This window comes from Malania oleifera, chromosome 7 (assembly GCF_029873635.1).
Source record: "Malania oleifera isolate guangnan ecotype guangnan chromosome 7, ASM2987363v1, whole genome shotgun sequence".
Classification (NCBI taxonomy): domain Eukaryota; kingdom Viridiplantae; phylum Streptophyta; class Magnoliopsida; order Santalales; family Ximeniaceae; genus Malania; species Malania oleifera.
The window spans coordinates 94655567-94677115 of NC_080423.1; the positions used below are offsets into that span (position 1 = coordinate 94655567).

The 21549-nt window shown below is 34.7% G+C and overlaps 1 protein-coding gene across 2 annotated transcripts; it reads right to left on the reverse strand.

Annotated features, from left to right (window-relative positions):
* Positions 1-11376: 11376 nt before the first annotated feature.
* On the reverse strand, positions 11377-20453 carry LOC131159922 (2,3-bisphosphoglycerate-independent phosphoglycerate mutase). Of its 2 annotated transcripts, XM_058115164.1 has the most exons (10): positions 20417-20453; positions 20036-20297; positions 19054-19181; positions 16251-16401; positions 15889-16092; positions 15064-15488; positions 14139-14331; positions 13951-14046; positions 12456-12611; positions 11377-11705 (listed from the first exon to the last, which is right to left on the reverse strand). In XM_058115164.1, exons 2-10 carry the CDS (start codon positions 20198-20200, stop codon positions 11541-11543), a joined length of 1683 nt encoding a protein of 560 aa, XP_057971147.1. In that variant the 5' UTR covers positions 20201-20297; positions 20417-20453; the 3' UTR covers positions 11377-11540. The 2 variants fall into 2 exon arrangements, with proteins under 2 accessions (XP_057971147.1, XP_057971146.1); XM_058115163.1 differs by lacking the exon at positions 20417-20453 and having other exon boundaries at positions 20036-20306.
* Positions 20454-21549: the final 1096 nt, after the last annotated feature.

The following is a 21549-nucleotide window of genomic DNA, read 5'->3' on the forward strand; positions in this document are numbered from 1 at the left end:
AACAACAACAACAACAACAAGAATAATAATAATAATAATAATAATAATAATAATTCTATAAATAACAATGTTAACTTAATATATTGAATTTTTACAATTTAGGATAGTTCTCAGTATAGTATAGAATTTCTCGTCTTCCACATGAAGCAATCCATGTAAGTATTATTATTATTATTATTATAAACAAGTAAATTATAACTTGTATAGTAGTTAAATAATAAGATAATGATCATTAGTATTACTATTTTTATTATTATTGATAGTAATTATTAATATTATACACTTATTATTATGTATCACTTTTTATTATGTCATTATTATGCTTATAGAAATTTCTTATTAGTTAGTATTTTTTAGTAGTCCTTTATTCATTATTTTTAATATTATAAATGTATGATTTGTAAAAAATCTATACGTTGCTATTAGTTAAACACAAGATCTTCATCATCATGATCTTCACATACGAGCATAATCTATAATGTGAAAAACATAATATATACATATCGGGACCATTCATGACGTATGCAAACTGATGAGAACCATTTCTCTCACTTAACCCTGATATCTTTCCGTATATCACCAGATGTATGGGAGTAGCATGATGAATGGAGAACAAAGGTAGAGAGAGGACAATTCTTAAATTTCTTTTCTTTAGATCATTCCATAAACATATAAGAATAAATCTCTCCTTACAACTACTCTCCATAACAATAGTTATATAGGAAAACCTTTTATCTTCCAACCATTAATCTCACATTATAAGACTTTTCATTATCCATAGATAAGTCATTTCATTTTCCTTATCATAAGTCATTTCACTCATCATATGGAGCACTTATCTTTCATGTGGGACATATCATGTGGGATATAATCTCACATTGTCCCACTTGACCCATATAAATGACTTTTGTTGACTTTTTGAGTCTAATCTCCGTTTTGATGCTGACAAAGTACATGTTTCTTATGTGTGTATTTAGCATGTGAACAGGTCCATTAATTTAACACACACATAAGGAAACGACGATGGAAGCTTGCAGGACTTAAAACATATACAATCAGGCGCATTCCATGAAGTCAAAAGAGAAAAAGAAGAAGAAGATGACATTTATTGTTTTATTTTGTAATGCATTTAAGTTTTATTTTTAGAATTTGGTGTGTAATAATACATATATCTTGCATGATATGATTTGAATGCTCAAACAGAACCATAGACAGACTGTAGGGAACCAAAGGCCATAGACAAACCTTGAACATTGAATTTTTCATTAAAAACTTTTTTCATAAAATTTAACATCATACAAAGGCTTTGAAATGTCCTTAGGGTCTAAATTGGGGCAAAAACAGGTCTTCGGTTGACTGACGTTGGATTTTTGGGTTTAATTTAAAAGTCTGGTCGACCAAACCCTTGACAGTATAAATGTCTCGATCGACCGAACAGGTCAGTAGTCAACATGTTGGCTTTATTCGATCGACCATACTGAATTAAATGCACCGTCCTCGGTCGATCGAACCATTAACCTCTAACACCCCAACTACTTGGTCGACCAAACCTCGACCGAACTCACAAAGGGTTCAGAAACACCCTAATATGGTCGACTAAACTTATAATTCAAATTTGCCTCCGTCGACCGAACTTATAAAAGTGGTCAACCAAACCTTGTCCTTGGTTGACCGAACCTTTCGGGTTGACTTAATTTTTAACCGCTAATCGTCATTAATTTTTTACTTAAACATTTTTCAAAATGATGAGCGTGTCCCTCAACGGTCAGATTTCCTCAAAATCTATAAATACCCTCTCCATAACTCAGATTAGCAACTTTGATTAACTCCAAATTCTCTCTCACTTTTTATTTATTTTTAAAAATCATTTTTTTGAGAGTATAGCTTTGGTTTCTCCAAGTTATTTCTTTTGATAAACATTCTTGGGAGAAATAATTTATTACACAAATATTTTTGAGCCTAACTCTGATATTCTTCAAATATTTTTTATTTGCAAAAATCTTTGTTGGAGAACATATTTATCATATATATATATATATATATATATTCATATATATTATTTGTGCAAAAATTATTTGAAGAGGAAACCCTAGGTTCTCTTGTATTTTGTTGTGGCCCATGTGAAATTGTATAGTGCCTAGTGATCCCTTCCTTACAGAAGTCAATGAACTGGTTGTTTTTGTACTTCAGTCCATTGTCAGATCTCAAAAACTTCACCTATTTCCCTATTTGCTTCTCTACCTGAGCTTTCCATTCTTTGAACTTACTATATATCTCACTCCCGTGCTTTAGAAAATACACCCAGAATTTCCTAGAAAAGTCATCAATAAATAAGACGAAATAAATAGCACCGCTGTAAGATTGTACCTGTAGTGGACCCCATACATTTGAATGAATGTGCTCTAGCACCTCCTTGCTCATATGCTTTTCTATTCTGAAACTCACCCTGTGCTGCTTACCAAACAAACAGTATTTACAGAACTTAAGCTTACAACAAGAATTACCTCGCAGTAAGTTCCGCATGTGCAGCTCCTACAAACCATGCTCACTTATGTGACCTAGCCTCATATGCCACAGAGTAGTATCATCTGTATCTGTATCTGAAGAGGTACTAGCTACAGCTCCACCTGTCACTGTGCTACCCACTAGAGTGTATAAATTGTTCCTCAGATGACCCTTCATTACTACCAGTGAACCTCTAGCCACTTTCAGCACACCATCCATTACTGTCCAAAGAGCCTAAGGAAATCAGATTCTTTTTTAAATCTGGAACATGCCTCACATCCCTGATGGATCTAACCACACCATCAAACATCCTAATTCTGATAGTTCCAATACCAAGAATACTACAGGAAGCATCATTACCCATCAACACCATCCCTCTAGAGATTGATTCATAGGAGTCAAACTAGTTCCTATATGGACACATATGATAAGAGCATGCCGAATCTAAAGTCCAGGTATTGGCTAAGTAACTGGAACCTGTAGTAACATCCAAAAGATCCCCATCAAAAATTGATGAACTGCTCTCCACTACAGTAGTCTGCTCAGTCTTCTTCCTATTCTTTTCCTCTAAATCTCTTTTCCTCATTAGACAGTCCTTCATATGCCCTTCTTTCCCACAACAAAAATAACCACTCCTCCAGTTCCCACTCTTACTCCTGGACTTGTATCGAGATTTCCCTCAATTCCAATTATCCCTGCTAGAACTCCTGCCCTACTGTTGGCTAGACTCACCCTTAGCCACTAACACTTCTCCATTTCCTGGATCAACTGGTTTGTGAAAATTCTCACTCTCCAGAATGGCAGTAGTCACCTGATCAACTATAAGAGTATCCTTACCTAGCAGTAGTGTGGTTTTCAAAGTATCAAGTGATCTGGGAAGCGAATACTACATAATCAGTGTTTTATCTTCCTCCTCAATTTTTACCTCAATATTCAGCAACTGCATGATTATCTTATTGAAATATTTGAGGTGGTCTCTGACTTTTGTGCCCTCAGTCATCCTTAACTGATACAACTGTTTCTTCTAGTACAGTCTATTAACTAGGGACTCGGACATATAAATATTCTCCAATTTTTTCCAAAGCTCAGCTGGTGAAGTTTCATTCAACACACTATATTTAATTTCTGGAGTTAAACTTAAGCGAATGGTACTTACCGCTTTCATTTCCAGCTCCTCCCACTGATAAGGTCTATGGCTTCTTGTCTTTCCCATACAGTGCCTTAATATGTCCTTGTTGGACCAACACATCCTTCATAGTGCTCTGCCACAGACTGAAATTATTTTTCCCATTAAAGGGCTCCACCTTGAACTTGGCCATCAAAGTACTCTCCATTAAAAAAAAATTTCTTTTTATTTTTTTCTTCTTCTCTCCTCTGACATCAACACCTGTCAGGATGACATCAGCAGCGGCGCCTGCATTAGCTTTTGCTTTAGTGTGACGTTAGCACTCCACGGGGAGAATCCGTGCCTCGACCCGCGCTTCGACCTAACTTGATCCTGAATCCAAATCTATCACCCAATTCTGGCATTGTTCATCATGTTCTTCATCCATGAAAATTTTTTTTTTCTTCCAATTTTTTTTTCACACCTTCAATTGAAAAATGATCTTCCTTCAATTGAAAATTTTTGGAATAATTTTCCGGCACCTGATCTGAATCTTTGCATACCTCAATCAGATCTGAACGAACCGCTCTGATCTTGAGCACTCCCGCAGAAAAACTTCAGATCCAAAAAAAAAAAATTTTCTATCTGATCTGATCTATCAGATTTGCACCCAATTGAAACCATATTCTAATACCACTTGTTAGGACCGGAGGAACCCATGGGTGAGCTTGATACAAATGGGTAAACACCAACTTAACCCAAAAGCTTAAGCCTATTGGTTCTTGGGCCTAACCATGTGGGACAAGCTCACAAGTGGAATTCTCAATAATTTTATTGAAATTTATTTTTGAGAGAAAATTTTATTAGGGTCATATCTTTGAATATTTTATTATACACATCATTTCTCAAAAAATGAAAATATTACTTTAAGAAAACACACTTTCTCTACTAAGCGTAACTCATATCATATTGGAGTGCATGTATTTGAGCTTTTAATGTGCACATCCATGGTTGTATTTAAAAGTGTTTTAGTATGTATAAAAATTATTTTTTAATGTACCGGTTAGGTTCAGCCTGTAAATTGAACTGGGGAGTCTCAACCCCGTAAGTGAGATTGGTTGGGTTTAGCCTGTAAATTGAAATGGGGAGTCTCACCCCCGTAAGTGAAACCGGTTGGGTTTAGCCTGTAATTGAACTGGGGTGTCTCCGCCCCGTAAGGGAGACCAGTTGGGTTCAGCCTGGTAATTGAGCTGGGGTTTACCTCGTCTCGTAAGGAGAGGTTGTAACAACTTCTGCTTCACTCTTTTAAGTGAGCAGGGTTAGTGAAATCCTTGGGGGGTATGCCCAAGGTGGGGACATAGGCTAGTTTGGCCGAACCTCGATAATAAATCTGTGTGTCACTCTTTCTTTATCTTATATAAATTTCCGCACTTAAATTGCTATATGTGTATGCTTGTTCATTCACTGTTATAATTATTTGCATGCACACATTTAAATTAAATGAGACATACTGCACACGTGTATGTTTGCACTCATAATTTAATTATTTTACATGCACGTTTGTATTATGAAAATGGGATATGATATGTGGTGAATTGGCGTAAAAGTTTAATTTAATCAAAAAGTTTTTAAAACCTAATTCACCCCCTCTTGGGATCACACCAATTCCAACAACTTTAATTTGGATTAGCAATATAACCATAATATGCACATAACATTATACTTTAGTGAGATTACCATAATAACATAATTAAATAATTCACTAACACGAGTCATGGCGGTAAATATCATTAAAGCGACATCTTCCCTTCCATGTACTACAAATGTTAGCAAATTACTTAACTACAATCCATAATAGGAAGTTTCCATAATGTCCCTATAATGTCTTTGTCAAAGACTGTTCCTGTCAACAATAATCCATCTTCATAATTACGTAATTGATGGTAAAAAAAATAATGTTCAGAAATTCCGTTATTGATATCAATATACATTTTATAAAATAAAACATAAAAATTAACTATCATACATCAAAAATTATAACAAAGACCCATGTGATCAGCATGTTCCCTAAATGTCTTTGGTGCCAACCCCTTGGTTAAAGGATTTGTTATCATGAGCTCAGCCCTTATATGTTCTATAAGTACTATTTGTTTTTGAACTTCCTCCTTAACGACCAAATATTTGAGCTTCATATGCTTAGCGTCATTAGAATATTTGTCGTTCTTGGAGAAAAAGACTGCTACATAATTATCACAATAAATTCTCAGTGGCCTAGCTATACTGTTAACGATTTCAAGTCCCGAGATAAAGTTCCGCAACCAATAAAGTATGAACTATAGCCTCAAAGCATGCCACAAATTCAGCTTCCATAGTAGATGCTGCTATTATAGTCTATTTGGCATTTTTTCATGATATTGCTCCTACAGCTAATAGGAACAAATAACCAAAAGTTGACTTTTGACTATTAACACATCTAGAAAAATCTAAGTAGGAGTAACCAATCACCTCCAATTGACCTGATCTTTGATATGTGAGCATACAGTGTTTCGTTCCTTTTAAATACCTCAAAACCTTCTTCACAACTTTCCAATGCTCTATTCCAAGATTACTTTGATATCTCCTGAGCATTCCAACTGCAAAGCTAATATTCGGTCTCGTACAAGTCTGCACATACATCAAACTCCGAACAACAGACGCAAAAGGAATATTTTCCATACTTTTCGTTTCTAATTCATTCTATGGACAATTCTTTGCATTGAACTTGTCCCCTTTACTAATACGAGCAGGAGTAGGCTTACATTCAGCCATATGAAATCTTTCTAGAATTTTATTAATATATCCCTTCTGAGACAACCTTAATATTCCATGTGGTCTATCACGGAATATTTCAATCCTTATCACATAAGTTGCCTCACCCATATCTTTCATTTCAAAATTCATAGAAAGAAATCTCTGGGTGTCATTTAGCAAACCAAGATCACTACTGGCAAGCAAAATATCATCAACATACAGAATTAGGAAGATAAACTTGCTCCCACTGACCTTTAGATATATACACCGATCAATGGTATTTTCCTTAAATCCAAACGTCGTGATGGTATCATGGAACTTAAAATACCATTGTCTGGAAGCGTGTTTAAGTCCATATATTGACTTCTTTAATTTACAAACCATATGCTCCTTTCCTTCAATTATTAAACCTCCAGGAAGATCCATATACACCTATTCGTCTAAATTCCTATTTAGAAAAGCAATTTTCACATCCATTTGGTGTAACTCTAAATCAAAATGACCCACCAAAGCCATTATGATTCTAAGAGAGTCCTTTTTAGATACAAGAGAGAACGTTTATTTGTAATCAACACCTTCCTTTTGAGTGAAACCCTTTGCTACTAGTCTAACTTTATATCGTTCAATATTGCCATTATAGTAGTGTTTGGTCTTAAAGACCCATTTACACCCAACTATTTTAAAAACTTCAGGAAAATCAATGATGTCCCAAACTATATTTTGTTCCATAGATTTCAACTCATTATTTATGGCATTTACCCACTTTCCAGAATCATTACTTTAGTGAAAACGTAACTGGATCCTTACTAGTCCCTAAATCATAATCAGATTCTTGCATATACCAAATAATTATCTGAAATATCTAATCTCCTAACTCTTTGAGATCTCCTTAATGCTATTTCCTGTGATTGTTCTGTAATTGGTTAATGGTGACATTCTCATTATAAAGTGACAAATCACTAGATTATTGTTCAACGTTATCATATTGTTCAATAACTGAAGGAACAATAATATATGTTAAAGGTCTAGATATCAGGATAGAAACTAAAATTTCTTTAATAACCACATTACGTGATACATCACTCCCACTAATTTCACCATTCTCAAGGAACTTGGCATTTCTAGTTTCAACAATTCTCATACTATGGTTAGGACAGTAAAATCTATACCCTTTAGACTTTTTTGAGTAACCAATAAAGTATCCGCTTACAGTTCTAGAATCCAACTTCTTTTCGTGTGGATTATAGATTCCAGCCTCTACTAGACAACCCCAAACATGAAAGTGTCTTAAATTCGGTTTCTTTCCTATCCAAAATTCAAAAGGAGTTTTCTGAACTGCCTTACTAGGAACCCGATTAGGTACATAAACAGTTGTTTTAAGGGCCTCCATCCATAATGAAATGGGTACTATGAAGTTACTTAACATACTCCTAACCATTTCCATAAGAGTACAATTACGCCTTTCAGTCATACCATTCTGCTGAGGCGTACCAAGTATTGTGTACTATGCACATATACCATGCTCTTCTAGGAATTTAGCAAATGGTCATTGACATTGTCTAATACCATCATACCTACCATAATACTCACCACCTCTATCAAATCGAATTATCTTCACCTTTCTATCTAATTGTCGCTCAACTTTAGCAATATATGTTTTTAAGGCATCTATTGCTTGAGACTTTTCATGCAACAAATAGACATAACCATAACGTGAAAAATCATCAATAAAGGTAATAAAATATTTTTCTCCACCAAAAGACATTTAGTCAAAAAGTTCAAATACATCAATATGAACAATCTCCAAAAGCTCCCACTTCTTGTGGCTCTTTCCTTTGTATGTTTGGTTTGCTTTCCTTCAATGCAATCAATACATACATCGAAATCAGTAAAATCAAGATTTGATAAAATTTCATCTTTTACTAATCTCTCCATTCTTTCTCTGGATATATGACTCGGTCTTTTATGCCACAAGAAAGAGGAATTTTCATTAACTCTGCTACGTTTATTTCCAACATTATGATGCAGGGTGAGAAGTGTTTTAGCAAACTTTTCATTAAGATTAAATTTATACAACCCCTCAGATAAAATACCAGAACCAACATACAAGCCACTTTTCCTTAGACGAAAACCTTTGTATTCAAAGTACAAACCATAATCGTCATTATCTAGTTTGGACATGGAAATTAAGTTCCTAAAAATGGTTAGAACATATAATGTATTATACAGGTCTAAACAATGACTTGACTCAAAATACAACCAAAAAGTTCCAACACCAACAACTGGTACATGATTTCCATTTCCCAAGACTATGAAGTGGTCATTATCCTTTATATTCTGGATTGTAAGGTATCCCTGCATCGAATTTGAAACATGAATAGTATAACCAGAGTCAATCCACCATGTGTTAGAAGGGGCTTGTGTCATGTTAGATTCGGAACATACATAAGCTAAAAGCTTATCTTTCTTTTCGAACCAAACTTTACGTTTCGGGCAGCTTTTCTTTAAATGCCCATAGTTATGATAGAAATAACACTTTGGTCCATTATGTTCCTTCTTACAAGTCTCATTACCATAAGACGTACCCACTACCTTTAATCGATCTTTAAGTCTAGCAGCTAGATTAGTCATATCAAGGACATGTTCGTTCATTCCTCGGCTACCATCAAACTTCATTGTGGTAAGTTCAGCCATTAACCTCCCTAAAAGGGACTCGTCAGCTGAACGAAACCGATCTTCCACAGCCTTGAGGTATTCCTTTACATTTTCTAGTTGAGGAAGTGTTGACTTAATATTATTTTCTACTTGAAAAATGATCACAACAATAATGCTTTAAGTAAAATATTTTCATTAGTAAATTGTGTTCAATCTTTTGATCAACTTATGCAATATACTAACATTTACATTTACTGGTGATTTTCACCCAACCAGGCATAATTGATAATCTTTTAAAAGTTCGATTGGTCTATCACCTTTGGGCATCCATCCTAATCTTACTACCATTCTTTCAATTATCCTGACTAACTCAATGATTACTTGAAAGTTGGTGCACCTTTGGGTCAACCATATACGAAACAATAATGAAATCATAAGGGGTTAACAGAAACAATCTTTATTATGCAAGGAAGATCACAATAATTCCAACATGGCTCTTATACCACATGTAAGAAATTTATACGTTGTTATTAGTTAAACACGGGATCTTCATCATCATGATCTTCACATACGTGTATAATCTATAATGCGAAAAACATAAAATATATATATCGGGATCGTTCATGATGTATACAAATCGATAAGAATCGTTTCTCTCGCTTAACCCTGATCTCTTTCTATATATCATCAGATGTATCATTCCATAAACATACAAGAATGAATCTCTCCTTACAATTACTCCTCATAACAATAGTTATATAGGAAAACCTTTTATCTTCCAACCATTAATCTCACATTATTCTTTTTATTATCCATAGATAAGCCATTTCATTTTCCTTATCATAAGTCATTTCACTTATCATATGAAGCTCTTATCTTTCATGTGTTATCCACATGATTATATATATATATTGATGACCCGAAACTTCAACCTGAACAAGCCCTTCATACCCATCTAGGCGGCACTAAACTAAAGGAATGAAAACATTGCCACTAGCCCATTGACACATCCCATATCATTAACTAAACAAATCACAATAAATGTATAATTAGATTAATATATATTCTATAATTATATCTAGATATAAAAATATATATGATTATATAAATATAATTGTGCATTGTAGATAAATGTACATTATTACAACTCCCCCTCTCCCCCACTACTCCATTCTTGTTAATTATTTGCTCATCACCCTAATTTTGTATTTTGTTTTTTCACAACCCTAATCTACTAAAAAAGCTTCCTAAATATTTATAGATAGAAATGCATAAAATAATCGTACCACACTCATACACATACACAACTAAAGTGTATTTATTTTTTAATTCTATTGATTGCTCAATTGTTGGCACATTTCAATTTTATTATACTAACTTTTGTTTGCTCAAGATATTTTCACTTTTAAAGTGGTAAACTTTTCCTTATTCATGTTTTTCATTTTTTTTTTCCTAGACATTTTAAATTTAAATTTGTATTGAATTTGAAAAAAAATATAATATAAAATTATATTAAACTTTATTCAAATTTATTTAAATACAAATTTAAGATTTGAAATTGCAAACACAACATTATTATATTATATTAGATTTGAAATTTATATTTTTGTTCTCAATATAGTATTGATGTGGATATGATTTGCTTATGCTGTTTATTTAGGTGGGGAGTTTACAAATAAGGGTCTTTCTTTGGTGTTTAAATTGAGCCCAAAACAAGGAGGGTTTTTTTTTTTTTTTTTTTTTTTAAGTTTTTTTTGTTTTAATTGGAATGAGCATCGTAATAAATTAATAAAACAAAGATCTAATTATACTTTGTATCAAAATAAAAATTTGGGGGATAGTTTTTTTTAATACCAAATAATCAAAATGTTTGTAATTACAAACTTCCTCTAGTAGCAAAATCATGATGAAACCTACTTCAATTCAAGCTAAGATGCTCCAGCATTGAGCAGCATACCAACCAAGCCAATCCATGAGTAACACAATTACATTCACAAATCATAATGAACAAACTTATGATCACAACCCTAATTTATACCTTCAACAGCGGAAACCCCCCCCCCCCCCCCTTTTGAAATTTGTAATGCAATTCTATATCTTGTTCCTTCTTATTCCACATTATTCACATTGTACTCTCCATTTCCTCACCACTTACTTTCTATTGGTTTCCAGTATCAACAACTCTTATGAAATGACATGGGTTTCATGCTATTTCAATGTTCAGCAATCATCAAAAATAGCAAATGGCAGATGAATGTATTTTCAGTAAAAATAAAAATAAAAAATGAGAGAATTTCCCCTATAGCTTAACCAACAGTAAATTGTTCAAAAACTCTGCAGCCTGCAGATTCATGACAGTATTTATTTAATTTAAAACTGTAAAACACCGTTAGTACTCTAAATGCAGCTGCCTGCAATGCCATGCACCCCTTCAAAATTTTAATCAAAATTTATGAAAATGATGTTACAGAATTTTCTACCATTTCTAGTTATCTGCAACTTCAATGAGGGTTGGTTCGTAGTCATCAGGGGCCAGATATCCATGGAGATTCATCACAGTTGCAGCAACGTTGGCAAGCCCACCATCAGGAACATCCTTGCGGAATCTGACAGCAGGATGTAGCCCCGGACCTCCGATTGCAATCGGCACCTAATAAGACCAAAATGCAAATCAACTCAACAACATCAATTCCCGAAGTCATGTACAAAAAACATATAATTTTACACCCCTGCAGGTTACTCTACCAAAAAACTGTTTCGTTGCAAAGGAACAGTTTATTGTTTGCTATTCCCTGCCACCTACTAACACAGCCTACTCATCAAATGCTTAACAGAAGCACTGGAGATAGTAAAATCAGAATGGCTATTGCCATGTCAACAGCACAGCAGATTGACTAGCATCAGATGGATTAAAAGATTGATGCAAGATGGCTTGGTGAGTAACGCCCACTAAGGTTAAGGTCACTAATTATGTCAAGTTTGGTTTTTGCAGATGGAATGGGAGTAGAAAAGGAAAGGAATGAAAAATTTGAATAGGAAGCATGATGAAATCCAGTTACAAATTTGATTCCATTCCCTTTGATTCCATTCTGTTCTTACGTACCAAACGTGTAGTTAATTCAATTATCTCCACCACAATGAAACTAAAAATGGAAAAGGAAAATCCAGTCAAGACTCAGACTCCAGTTGTCTTTTATCGCACTGAGTAGAGCAGCCCAAGAGAAACTTTTTCTTGATCGTAATCTCTCCGGGACAATGTTTTAGAGAAAAAATAGTTGTGTCCAGATAGCACCCTTACAAGTCTGTACTATCATAGTTGTATGTACAATGCATATTCTGCAGTATCCTTCACATGTTAAAATAAAATTTCTTATTAAAAAAAAATTTAAAAACCACTTACTGGTTTAAGTGTGTGAGAAGTAAGAATTTGGAAATTCCCATTTTTGTCAACCATTGGCTTCCCAGCTTTGTCTCTCTTCGCCATGTCCTCAGCATTTCCATGATCTGCAGTAACAAGATATATTCCACCCACTTGCTCAATTGCATCAAGGATCATCTGTAATTAGACAAAGCTGGTAGAGTCAGCACTGGTTTTAGAGCAAAATATACAGACAGAGAAAAACAACGCAACCAAAGGATGTCCATGAATGTGGAATAGTGAAGTGTGTTTAACCTGAGAATATTCCAGGTTTGTCTTGTGCAAGTACAATCTAAGTAATGAAACTTCTGTATAATGCATATCTACAACAATGAAGGTTAGATGAATGAATGCTCCATGTCATTTACTGCAGAATGATTACATGAAACTTTTCTATGAACTTCAAGATTGGATACTACTTAGAACTCTAAATGTGGTTTTTTTTTTTTTTTTTGCATTTGGAGGCCTCTTTTCTACTATTGGATTGAAAACTAGTTCCTAGATGGGCAGTATGACAATGTTTTACTTTTGAAGATCTTGAAATCTGTCAAGGTACAGCTGCAAGCAACCAAAAAACTTCCAATTTGGCGATGTCAATAGAAGTTTAAGCATGAACATCAATCAGCATGGTTCTTATCAACTAAGCGCTGCACCTAAATTAGTGAGGACTCTTGTCATGGTTGCGGCAACAAAATAATTTAGATGGAGGAAGGATGGTGTGTGTAAACACATAGTATCATCCCATGATGCGATTGAGAGGGGTCAAGCAACATGAGCAATTCAGAGAGAGAGAGAGAGAGAGAGAAGCTAAATTAAAGCTTGCAGGGTTAACACCACTTATGCTTTTCTTCTGGCTTTAAATTACAGTAGATTGAGCTGAGCTCTCATTATCACGCTCTCTTGTAACCTTGTACCTGATTCACTACTTCATGGAGTTCCATAAATTTTCAAATTTGTTCAATTGTAATTTGTTCAATTGTTCATTGATAAGATTAAGTGGGAAAAGAACATTGAGAACATGCCTGAGCCAAAAAGTGACTTCGACTTTAAATTCAATATCCTTTCTCCACAATGAATCTGCACTTCTGGCAATTTGATTTGAAATATCCCTCACACAATGATTTAGGACAACTTAGGCTCAAAATGCCTACTTTTTTGTACACTGTTCCATGACCACCAGACCTCCAAAACAGGAGTAAAAATCTCCTAAAAATCTCTGCAACTTCCTGAACATACCAGTGTCAACTCCCAGGTGAAAAAAATATTTCAATTTTTTAAAAGTTACTTTAAAAGGCTACTGAGCTCGTCTCCATACCAGAAATAAATGCTGCAATAAACTATATCTTAGAAGCACAACAATTTCTATATCAGCTTAAATTATAAATATAGCATTATGTGGCCCACTTATCCAAAACTCTCCAAACAGAATTGAAGGAGCACAAAAAATTTAATCTAAAAAACCTTGAAACCATCGTACCTTGACAGCATCATCAGCTGCTTTGCAACCTACAATTGTGGCATTAATATCACCAGTATGCCCAACCATGTCACTATTTGGTATATTAACGCGCACCTAACAGACATGCCAGAAAAGATTATTAACCATAAGTTTTTTCAACAGGAACCATGCTTAATAGGATGGCACGTGATTGTTACAAGGATTACCTGCTCAAATTTGCGGCTAAGGATAGCATCTCTTGCCCTTTCAGCAATTTCCAATGCCTTCATCTTTGGTTTGACATTGAAGGTAATACCACTATCACTCGGAATTTCAACATATTCCTCCATCTCTTCGTTAAAACACCCAGAACGATTTCCATTCCAGAAGAAAGTTACATGGCCAAATTTGACAGTCTCACTGGGGAAAAAAAAAACATGACTTAGCATACAATAAAATACCAAAAAACAAAAAGGATTTAGGAAAAGGATTAACAGACCCTGCTCCACAAAGATTAAGATATGATTAAGCAGCATAAAAACATGACTTGAAAGAGTGTACACAGTCAAAGACGGGCATATTAATTTAAACTGGAGAATACACAACAATTTCCATCAGTACATCTTCTACTTGGATCACAAATCTTTTGATCATAGTCACTGCCTCACTTAATCCATACACAGAGGTATTAACCATAGATGCTTTCTTAATAATGTGAGTCACTGCCTCAATCCATACACAGAGTTATTAACCACAGATGTTTTCCTAATAATGTGAGTCACTACGGGAAAGGACAATTTTGGTCCAATAACTATGCATTTTGAAACAAGTAGCTAAGCAGTGAAAATAGTTTTTTTATAGCAAGCCAAGCAGTGAATATAGTTTTTTGAATAACACATACAACATTCAGTTGATAAACAATACATGCACGAAACTAAAGAAGCCTGAGAGAAAAACAGTTGGTATTCAGAAAACATGCATATAAGCCAGAGTCCAGTGACTCCAGTCCCCAAAATGTGAAAAGGAACTTATGCAGCTATGCTGTTTCTTTGCATCAACACAGCTGAGATTTCCAACCATGGATTAAAAATAAAAATAATAATAATAATAAACAAAATGTAAACATGCTAGGTAAACTTGGTGCCACCTCACCTGCAAGCAAAAGTTCGGACACCGTTGTGCACTAGATATTCGCCAGATGTTCTCTCTATCTCTGGAGGAGAAACTAGGTAATGACTTGGAAGCTTCAACTCACCATCATACTGAAGCATTCCAGCATAGCGAATTTTAGGGACTCGAACTCGATCAAATTTATCGAAGTCCTCATATTCAAGTGCCTTAGCAATCATAACCATACGATCTGCTCGGAAGTTGATTGTAACAACAGCATCCCCATCCAAAATTGGACCCACAGCCTTTCCATTCTCATCAACAATGACAAATGGAGGTAAGTATTGGTCATTAGCTTTGGGAGCCTCCCTCAGTTTCTTGACAGCTTCTACTGCACACCTGAACTTGTGTGGGGCTTCACCAAGAACTTGGGCATCCCAACCACGTTTCACAACCTCCCAGTCATTCTACAAAATAACAGTTTATAGCAGTTTAGTTCACAAGCTAAACAATTTATTGACTTGATGAATCCATATGTTCGCACAAACATGGCAAATTAGCATTGGTGGGGGAATTTTGATGGAAAAAAATATATATTATTTTTATTCTCTTCTCCCAAACTACACCAAAAATAACTCAAAATTAATGACAGAAGGCATATTTCAGATGTTCATAAATCTTCATCGACTTTAACTTCAAAGAAAAAATAATCCATGTATTAAAAGCATATCTGTAAGCACCACCTAATTATCTGCTCCATGCTTTTTTAACCAGTAGAATCTACAGTTAGATTCAACTTTCAATGTGGTAAAGAGTGCGCCAATGCCAATCTGGTCAACTTTGAGAAGAATGACTAACAAAACTTACCTCATAACGATCCATCGTCACATACATGCGACCTCCACCAGACGCAATTTGTGCATCCACACCTTTCTCACGTAACTTGGAGAGATCATTCTCAAGAGTTTCTACAAAGCCCACACTTGTACCATCTACTACATCACGCCCATCAGTAAGAATATGAACACGGATTTTTTTAGCACCTTGCTCGCTTGCTCCTTTCAACAATAACTGTTAAAAAAAACAAATCAACATAATCCTGCTTGGGAAAGAACAAACCACAATCATGGAGCATATATAGTCTACAACGATGAAAGATAAAAACAAATTAATGGCACTTGATAATGAAAGTTACAAATGCTTTAATAATCTTCAGCAATGATAGATACCAGCAACTGATCAAGGCGGGAATGGACACCACCATCACTTAACAACCCAATGAGATGCAATGTGCCAGCTTCAAAACATTCCTTGATGTACTTGAAACCTTCTCCCTCATAGATTTTTCCAGAGGCAAGGGCAATGTCAACAAGCTTTGCACTGCATAAAATAACAACATGGTTAACTAGTCAATCAAGAATTTGACAACAGCTATGAAACTAACAGTAGTTTCAAGGGAGAAATTGTATTCTTTACAAAGTTTAGCAGCCTTCCAGTCATTATTTTTTTTTCTTCTGAAGTTTAATAAATAATAGGTGTGGATGTATATTGTTTCCAGGCGGAGGGTGGGTGCTTGGACCCCAACCCCACAGCCCATCCACAAAGCATTAAGGGAGTTCAACAACCCATGCCAAGAGAGCCCCGAAAGTCGGTTTTGAAAGGTTTATTGATTGGTTGGTGGTTTCCCATTTCGCATAACCCAACTGTATAGACTGCGTTGGTTTGCAGGTTTTTAGTGTCCAACCCAACTCCCCTCTAATGCATATATATGTAAAAATAAAAAAATAAATTTCACGAGGGCCTACAACTACTCGGAATCTGCAAAAGAACACATAGGATGGACTGTGGCATTGCACATTCTAGAGTGTTTTAATTGTTATGTTTTCAGTTTTATTTGTATTGTAGTAATGTTTATGAATATAATGTTTTGGTCCTTTTGAAAAGCAATGGACATATATTGCATTTTTGTGATTTAATGGGGTCAATAGTATGTCTGTAGACGAGAAATAATATTTTTTCGGTCCTTTTGAAAGACAATGCACATATTTTGCATTATGATTTAATGCGGTTGATAGTTGGCATGTTAAACAGTAGGCATAATATTTTTTTAATTACTTTCTATTGGTCATTTTATTTAAATTCTAAGTAAAAATTACCTTTATAATGAGTAATTTAATTTAATCAAAATAATTAAATTTTGGATATTAAAGTACTGCAGCAACAATTTGCCAAAACAGATGAAAACCATAAATTCTGATTTTCAATTTTTTTTTGCAAAAATTGCTGGAAACCAACAAAAAAATATAAAACGAACCACCAACATAAACAAACACAGTATCATAATCTGTTTCTTTAATCTACAGCAATAAAAGCAGAATATAGAAAACATAAATGACACTAACAGCCCACAGTCAAACCAACTCAACATCAAGTTCAACTTGAGTGTATTAGATTTTAAGTTACATGAAAAAAGTAATATCTTGTTACAATTTTCATATGTTCAGTTGTAACACATAAATGGATTGAAAGTGATGCATTTCATTCTCCAAAAGGCAACAAATAAAAGAAAAGAAAATACAAGTTATCGAGTAATTATGTAAACAGAAGATTGTGATGTCCTAAGCCATTGTCTTTCAAATGCAAGAAAAATAATTTAAGAAAAATATTTTTATAAGAAAAAAGCCTATGATGATAAGAGCTTGATGAAAGGGTTGAAAGCACTTGAGGAGAGGATGAAGAGGACTTGATATGAGAGAGAGAGAGAGAGAGAGATAAATGGAGGGTACCATGAGAATGAGAATGAGGCAATGACCACAGACCCTATTGGATTTAGTTTGTAAGGGAATTGTCCTGCACTTTTCTTGACCCTTAGACCTAAGCTTCCAGACTCTGTTCAGACTATGTTTCCCCAACTCAAATCATTGACAAAAAACTTACCAAAGGCCATTGAAGTTCAACTTGGGCCTAGGTTGCACAGGGGCTAGCCCAGCCAAGGTGCAGCCTTAAATTTACTTATTAGCCTCAAATCCCTAAAATGACCAGCTAATTAATTATCCTCTATATGCTTATCTTTGCATATCCATAAACATACAACGTTACCCCATGCCGTCCAATGCTGACATAGTTCTTTTACTCAATTTATGGCAAGTCCAAATTGGATAAAAAAAAGCACAACATTCTCACAGAATACTGATATGAATGAAAAAATTAAACTAAACAACGATGCTTTTGTTGTCATACAAACCACAGTTCCCTAGCCAAAATAAGAAAATAAAATAAAATAAAATAAGAATAAAAAAAAAAAAACAAAGGTTTTTTCTTTTAAGCATTTTTATTTTTTGGCCCCATGGGCAACACAATCCTTGAAGCTGAAATTCTGTTAGTTTTCATGGGTAGCCTTGAATGCTATATGTATCAAAGATTTGCAGGGATGTTAGGGGGGAAAAAAACTGAAACCAGCTTGCCGCTCTGTATCAACAATTTAAAGTTTTAAACATCTTGCCAATGATTCAATTAGTGCCTTTGATTCAACTAGCAGCTATGTAAATTGCTTTGAAAAGTCTGAGTAGACAAAGGATGGCCAAAGGTAATGTTTCCTACAACAATCAAAAACATCCTTGGAAAATTATTAGCTGCAGTTAAGAGAATCAGAAAACTAAGTTTTTCTTTAAAAAAATTATTTGTTAACATGAACATGGAGAACCATTGCAAGATCTTAAACAACGTAAATATGAATATCATGAAAGTATCATGATGCATTGCCACATCCAACCCAGTACCCTTTTTCATCTTTTAATACAGTGCATCATCATCTCATCATAAATAATCACCATAAATAGATTTCAAAGACAATAAGCACCTCAAGATTAGTTTATAGACACCTACAAATCAACACATTGAGAAGTTTTTGAATCTCATTAACTGGTCTATCTCTTACCATTCACGTACAGCCACAGGACATGAGTTTCCTATTAGTTTTAGAAAATCTCATCAGAAGTGCATCAAGATATAACAAAGAGAAGAGGAAATCACCCTTGAGCATAAATGCGTCCAGCTCCAAGTGCATTATGACCAACTTCACTATTGCCCATGTCATCCTCGGTTGGAAGACCAACTGCTTTGCCATGAGCCCTAACCAGCCTCCATTTCTCAGGAGCACCCTTTAAAGAAAAAAGAATAGTCAACAACAATGACTCCCTCCATCAAATGCATATCATATATGAGAAGAGAAAATGCATCACCAATTGGTAACAATAATCAATATACAACTTAAAACTTCCCAGATATGACCTAGCCATCGTCACAAGCATCATATGATGTGAATAGTGATATGTCCACTTATCTACAGCTTCCACTAGATTAGAAAAAGGAATGGCAGAAACTTATCACAAAAGCATTCCACCCTTCTCATAAGAAGGGTAGAAATTTATCATAGGCAGGATGGACCAAATAACAAATGAATTTGGGAGAAAATAAAATTACCAATCATATATTGAGCTAGGATCCATTCTAGTCTTCGCTTGAAAGATGCAAGAGACGCAGGTTAGTTTTTTAAAAGAGACTTACTAATTAAAATACAGTGTTTTCATTCATAGTAATTAGAAGAGTTCCATTCTTCATTTGAAAGTGAACTATTTTTGGGGTTGTGCTGGAATAGAACTAATTATGGCGGTTAAGGTGCTAGTAAATGTAGCTTATTCCAATCAAATCAATCAATCAATCAGAGCAGTTAATCACACATATTTAAATACGCAATCAATGCAACTGATAAATCACAAAAAAAAAAAAAAAAATCAGATCAGATCTACTCATTCATCCAAACACTTGAATCCACAGCCAAAGGAACATCAAACTGAAATCTCAGATCTCAGTAGAACCAAATCGAGTGAAAATGACGCAATCCCAGGAATTTAAACACCCATTTCACCATATGATGCATGCAAACATAAATCTCAAAAAAGTACTAAAAAAATAGAGAGAGAGAGAGAGAGAGAGAGAGAGAGAGAGAGGATACCTCTTTGAGGCAATCCATGGTGGGAGTTTCGGCGACATGGATGCAGTTGAACTCATCGGGCTTGGATTCGCCCCAACCGTCCAAAACCACCAACCCCAAGATCTTCCCCTTGGGCAACTTCGGGTGATCTTCCAACTTCCATGAGAATCCTCCCGAGCTTCCCATCTCTCTCTCTCTCTCTCTCTCTCCAAAACCAGAGCAGGCAAACCAATCAAATTTGGCAGTCGCAGAAACGAACAATTCAGTTGGACACCAGACTCTCCTGCTCGACCAAATATATATGTATTACGCCGAACTAGAAATTTCTAATTTTTAAAAAAAAAAAAACAAACAAGGAAGAGAAAAATTAATTAATTAATTAAATAGTTTAAACAAACGCACCCTAAGTTGGAAATGTCTTGGGAAGCAAGGTAAAACAGCGGCACGTGACCCACGGGATCCAGGAAAAGAATATACCGCCGGCGCCCTTCGGACTAGGGCATGCTTCGAGACACGAGATCGCGGGCCCTGACTGCCAAAGCCCGTGCAAGCCCACGTGACATACTAAGAAAAAAACCTGCTTTTCCTAACGGGCCTATGCGCAGGACGAGGCCCAGCTGCCAGGCCCGGCCCATTCCCAGACCGTAATTAATTAAGCGAATCTTGTAAGAAGGGCAATTGTTTGCTATTAGGTGGGGGTGGGAAATGTTGACACGTGTTAGGTGCAGGGCTGCTATCAGGCAACCAATCGTCAACGCTTTCTTTTTATTTTTTATATTTTTGGGTTGGAAATTATTATTCTTTTATTTTTTAAAAAATAGAAGGTCACTATACATGATTGCCCAATTCTTATTTGACTTGGGGAAAATTTTAGCATGTTTGGAAGAATAGATTCTAATTTTAAAATTTGAATTTGTACAAGTTATAAATTGCTCTATATTTTTATAATTTATTTATTTAAATTTATATAAGTTTAAATTTAGTATGTGAATTTCAAGTCTCTTTAAACATGAGGTTCGAAAAAATTTGAGGGTCTCGAGAGTGTGAAATAAAAATTTATAATTCATATTTTTAATTTCTTTCAAAATTTTATATGATAGGCAGTTAAGATATTTTGAGAATTTATTATGTCTATAAAATATTGTGTTTTAATTACCTAAATGATAGTGAAAAAGACATGAAATGTAACGCCCCAAACCCTTAAACCCGGGTCCGGAGCGTTATACCTGATAAAATCCTGATAGTTCATAATCCATAATATACGTAGCGGAAAACATAAACATAATTTTCATATAACATAATACCAGAATTTACCAATTCTAACTATAATCCATAATAACTCATCCATCACCAACATTTCCATAAATCTACATAACTCCCAAAACATTTCAGTATTTTCACAATCATTCCTTACTTAACAGCCTTAAAACATAAATATTTACATTCTTTAAAATTAACATAGAAATATACCATTTTTTTTTCCTATTTTCCAATAATGTTATAAAAATCTCGAACTCTCAAAACTCGATCTCGAG